Consider the following 6,025-nt stretch of genomic DNA (forward strand, 5'->3'; position numbering starts at 1 on the left):
GTTAAAATGGAATGAATGGAGCCAATACTAATTTTAACCTCATCTGCGAGTTCTCTGATCTTGCTCTGTAAATCCTGCATCACTAGGATCCTTACATGATTAATAACAACCTCACTTTCAAATGTTGAAGGCCTACCTGAATGTGCTTCACTTGCCATTGATGAGTGGCCATCTTTGAAGTGTATAAGTGTTTGTACTACTCCTTTATCTGTCTAGTACACATTGCTTTGTCCCTAGCACTTGTCAAATCTTGCAGACTGTTTCAATGTGAGAAAAGCCACGCTTAAAACAAAGTTTGGTGCAGTAATGTTGTTCCACTTTTTCTGTCATTTTGACCACACCACAAAATTCGAAAAATACCACTTACATGTTTTCATTTGTCAATGGCTACTCAGCAAACAGTTGTTTCCACTGTAAAAAATCAGGCATGCTCACTACATATGTCTACAAACATAGATAGTGCATGCACCCCGATACCATTGTTGGTTTCAACAAAAATAATGAGGTCAGACACTTTTTGAAAAGCTGTCATACGTTTGTTTATTTGGACAAACATGTAATGGTTTATAATTTCCTGTCAAAAGCTTTCCATTTCACACTCAATATGTACAAGTATGTAATTGTTGTCTTCAATATCCATGAACATACAATGGAATGATATAGGAGAGTAATCCCAAAAGTAAGGTCTCCTATTTCTTTAGAAGTACATAGACCTGTTTATTTCTACAATGGTTTACATCAGTTTACAGCTTGAACATTTAGCTATTTTTCAACATAATCACTATTAATGTTGATGCATTTTTGTAGATGTTGTGGCAGTTTTTGTATGCCCATGTCATAGCAGCTCGCCGCCATGCTGTTCAGAAAGTTATGAACCTCTTCTTTCACCTCGTAGTCGAAGCTGAATCGCTTTCCGGCCAAATGTTCTTTTAACCTAGGGAACAGGTGATAGTCACTGGGCGCCAAGTCAGGACTATAGGGTGGGTGGGTGATTACACTCCACTGTAACTGTTGCAGGAGAGCAACGGTTTGCCGAGCGATGTGTGGGCGAGTGTTGTCATGGAGAATGTGTATGCCCTTGCTCAACATTCCTCTTCTCTGGTTCTGAATTGCCCGTCTGAGTTTTTTTAGAGTCTCACAGTACCTGTCAGCATTAATTGTGGTCCCAGCGATTCAGCTCCGACAAGAAGGTGAAAGAAGAAGTTCATAACTTTCTGAACAGCATGGTGGCGAGCTGGTATGACATGGGCATACAAAAACTGCCACAGCATCTACAAAAATGCATCAAGAGAAATGGTGATTATGTCGAAAAATAACTAAATGTTCAAGCTGTAAACTGATGTAAACCATTGTAGAAATAAACAGGTTTATGTCTTATAAAAAAAGGAGACCTTACTTTTGGGATTATCCTCGTAGTTACCAGGTCTCCCTTAGCACTGTGCAGTATATTGGTAACCCTGTGCAGCACCTGTTGTGGTGTCAGGATTTCTGATGAGTTACTCCTCCTGCCATACATCACACAAGGAGTATCTCAAACAAAATACTAAAATACGAAATGAGTATCAGAATACATTTAAAAAAGAATATTACCCAGGTATAAGTAACGTAGCTCTCTGGGTTACTAGCACATTTTTATTCCTTTCAATTATTACAAAATGGTCAATACAATTACTTAACACAAGATTTCTGATTTATTGATAACTAGGTACAAAAATTTTTGCACCACCTTCAACGGATATGCAAAATTTCCCCAAAGTTAATTTTGCCAAATTCCATACCATGTCACTCTGCAATTATATTCCATTCAGATTCATTCTATTCCTTCTTTTGACACAACCTGACAGAAGTTAGGTCCATAATGTTTATACATTGGGCCTGTATATACATTTTACTATATATATAGCTCGAGATCACACATGGTGTATTCAGCAGGTGGTTTGGAGGCTTTTGGTTAAATAGCAGTACTTATTTCAGAACTTGTTATATCCCACAGTACTCATCATGAATACACAACAGTTTTATTTATTTATTTATTCATCATACCCATAGACAAAACACATTGTATCTATCAGGTGCAGTTAGGTCTATATTACACACACACTGATGAGTATAAACTTTTACTAAGCATTTAGCAAATTATGGTTTTTCACAATAATATTCTAGGTCTATTTCATGGTAAATTATAATTGCCTTTTATATCATTTATGTTAAGTGACATTTCTTTTGATACAGTAATTGCATTGCAATTTGTCCTACAATTTAACAGTAGTGCATATAAAATCTTTAATGATTTCTATTAAATAAGTTCTGAGAGATGTTTTAAAAATATTCTTATTGTTTATCACTCTCAAGTTTGAAAGTAGTTTTTCTGGGGCCTTTGGACCTGCATATGATGGCATTGTTTTGCATTTCATGGAATTTTGAATGGGCTCATGGAAGAGGTCCCATTTCTTTGTGTTGTGGTTGTGTGGGTCTTGTTATTTTGAGTACCAGGAGAATATTTTAATTGTGTCCAACGCAGGAGCTCGTGTAGGTCAGTGATGGCCATGGTGTGCCAAACTTCACACAGCTGAGTGTGCAAGTGAAGGCTGTGCATGAAATGCCTTTGCTCAATCCTTCCCGGAAGTACTTGGTACAACATCCCATTTAATTTAGTTGTATGAATACATGGGGTCCGGTCTTTTGGATATGTCCAAAAGGCCAGACATCACACATTCATATAATGAATTTGCCTCAATAGGCAATGAATCCACAACCTTCAGTGCAGATGCAGATTTATGTTTGACCTCCACCAGGAATCTAAAATTAGTGAGCAAGGAGGACATGGATGGAGACTGTGGATAGGTAGTGCTATGTGGGAGTGAGTCAGCAGGGGAGCATGCTGGGATAGTCCATGTACTTGTGATAAACTCTGTGTCTAGGCAGCACAACAGTTAATGGAATTGCTTTGTAAGCAGAAGATCCTGGGCTTGAGTCCTGGTCCAACGTATATTTTCACTCATCAGTGCTGGTTCTGCATAAAGCCCTAATGCAACTGATATCATTAGTTCCTTCCATTTTATTCCTCCACCTCCACCTTCAGTTTACATAATTTCATTCAATATTGTGGGGTAGCATTTTCGGTTGGTGCAGCACTCTTCAGTTCAGCAGAATCGTGGTGTCAGCACTGTTTACCCTTCACTATTTGTTTATGGTATGAAGGACAGTCACAGGTCCAGGGAGTGTTTGCACAAAAAGAAGCAGCCTACCATCACAAGTGTTTAAACTTGAATGGGCATGACAGAAGAGAGGGATGAGAATTCTCAGTATGTATTATGCAGTCACACAAGTAAGGGGTATCCCAAATTTGCTAGGAAGCTATATTACAATACCATGCAGAAAGAATTTAGGGGTTTAATTGACAATGAAAGAGCAAAGAATTAAAATGATTGAAAGATGGGATTCATTGTTCAGTACATTAAGGAGTACTTTGTGCTAAATTTGCAGCCCTGCAGCATGTGAAGATATTGGTAGTATAAATAGCAAAATATCTGAAGTGCACCTACTGCTCCACTGTCAGTTTCAACTACTTTCAATGAAACTGAATGAAGAGTATGAATATTTTATATATTACTGCAAAGTACGTTGGTTAAATCAAGGGGTAAGCCTGGAATGATATTTCAATTTAAAACTCACTTTTGTTGCATTTATGAAGGAAAAGGTGCATTTTAAGTGGACTTGATTGCACACATCCAATAGTAAGACACTGAAAGATGAGGAACAACTTCCGGATTTGGTGGAGATACAGCTGAAAAGAAAATAATATTATACAAGAGGAACATTTTGACAAACACGATTCAGTTCCATAAGCTCACTGTCATTATAAAAGCACATGATGTTTGAAGAATTCATTGTGGCCTTGAAAGAATTACAAAGATAGTTTCCCAAATATTTTGAGGACACTGTCAGTCTTACATCTGTTTTTGAACTGTTTTTGAGACCATTTGTTGTTTCAGATAAAAGCACCCCTGTGCATGTGCAGATGTAAATGATTGATCTGCAAGGTAATTCCCAATTTAATGACAAATCCTTTTACAGTACAACTGTCCAGGATATCTACATTACATCCCTCAGATAGAGTTTCTACATCTCTGTAATGAGATGATCAACTAAACAAGTCACAATTACGTGACAATGTAAGTGTGAAACTCTTTGAAATTGTCTGTGACTGTCTGTGTACCAATGGTCTGTATCACATAAAAAATACATTACTTCTTCAGCATGTCAAAAATAAATAATACTGAAAATTTGTTCTGTTTGTGGTCTACATTGTTGGGAAACCTGAAATATAAAACCAAGTTATATGTAGTGCAATTTAAGTATGGCACATTCACAGTTTCCCCCTCTGCCCCTGCTCCTGCTCACGGTGTGTGGCATTGCAGTGGGGGAAATGTGCTGTGAAGGCAAGTGCTGTGGCACTCTTGCCAGTGCCCGGCCTGCAAGCAGAAATCTTGGCTGCTTCTGATAAAGGTATATGCTAAACAATGTTAGTATCTTACGAAATTTAACAGCTGGCCTATATTATCCTCTACATTTAAGATTGGCTATCATCCTTATTCCCCGTTTTTGTGGTTTGAATATTCTATTGATGTTTGTTTTTGAGGTGTCTCTCAAAAAACTAAATCATAACTTAATGTTGAATGGATTAGTGTGTAGCACATCATTTTCACAATATTTGTGTCTTTGAGTTAGCTAATTTTACCACTTATATGTTCAATGTGTTTATCCTAGCCGGCCGAAGTGGCCGTGCGGTTAAAGGCGCTGCAGTCTGGAACCGCGAGACCGCTGCGGTCGCAGGTTCAAATCCTGCATCGGGCATGGATGTTTGTGATGTCCTTAGGTTAGTTAGGTTTAACTAGTTCTAAGTTCTAGGGGACTAATGACCTCAGCAGTTGAGTCCCATAGTGCTCAGAGCCATTTGAACCATTTTTTTGTTTATCCTAATTTACATTTTCATTATTTATTTTCCAACTAATTTAGCATAGTTGTAGTTTTCTGCTATACACTCATATATGCAAATATTGATTAACTCACGGTGAAGGTTTTTTTGTTTTAAATGGCATGTTTTCCATAGGTTGACTTCTCATTGTCTTTCATCGATATTCATTAGTAATAGGCATCAACTTGAATATTTGAGAAAGCTATCAGTACATAATACAAGATCTCTGTTCATAGTACACAACACAACTGACCTCAATAAAACAGTGTTTATTAAAATAGTACCTGATGTAAGACGAAGCAGATAATATGCATGACGGTGTTTGCAGGTGGATGAACAAATGCTGAATGTCCAGAACAAGAACAGCAGTTATTTTGCAGAGTGGATTCCAAACAATGTTAAGACTGCAGTGTGTGACATACCGCCTCGTGGACTTAAAATGTCAGCAACATTCATTGGGAATTCCACAGCTATACAAGAACTCTTCAAACGTTTAGGGGAACAGTTTTCAACAATGTTCAAACGCAAAGCTTTCCTTCATTGGTACACAGGTGAAGGTATGGATGAGATGGAATTTACTGAGGCTGAATCAAACATGAATGATTTGATTAGTGAATATCAGCAGTATCAGGAAGCAACAGCTGAAGAAGAGGGAGAATTTGATGAAGAGGAGGAAGGAGAAGGAGAAGAAGCATAAATCTAAATTTTCATGGCAGTAAATGCTGCATTTAATTAATTCTGAGTTTTTAGTGTTGCTCAAAGAAATTAAAACCTGTTAACTTGTTACTGAAGATCTGGAGAAATAAACACTGAACTTTTTACCATAGAATTTCATTTGTATCTTTGTGTGTTTTAGACACAATAATGCAGTTTCACCATTCAAAGTGTGTGTCTGGAGAGTTAATGGTGTATTTATGATTTAGGTGTTGCATTGCAGCATATAAAGCTTTTTGTGCTCAACAATTAGAATCTTCTGCATAAAACAGACAACACACAGAGCAACCACAACAAGGCAGTTCATTTTTCTATTTATGTTTACATGTTTTT

The 6,025-nt window shown here is 37.3% G+C and overlaps 1 protein-coding gene across 1 annotated transcript in view; it reads left to right on the forward strand.

Annotated features, from left to right (window-relative positions):
- LOC124616154 (tubulin beta chain-like) overlaps window positions 1-5,750 on the forward strand; it is a 79,646-nt gene extending 73,896 nt beyond the window's left edge. Inside the window, exon 5 of the mRNA XM_047144433.1 lies at window positions 5,307-5,750. Within this exon, the coding sequence (XP_047000389.1) occupies window positions 5,307-5,675 (369 nt within the window). The 3' untranslated portion in view covers window positions 5,676-5,750. The remainder of the gene's footprint in view (window positions 1-5,306) is intronic.
- The last annotated feature ends 275 nt before the right edge of the window (window positions 5,751-6,025 follow it).

Source organism: Schistocerca americana, chromosome 5, assembly GCF_021461395.2.
Source record: "Schistocerca americana isolate TAMUIC-IGC-003095 chromosome 5, iqSchAmer2.1, whole genome shotgun sequence".
Classification (NCBI taxonomy): domain Eukaryota; kingdom Metazoa; phylum Arthropoda; class Insecta; order Orthoptera; family Acrididae; genus Schistocerca; species Schistocerca americana.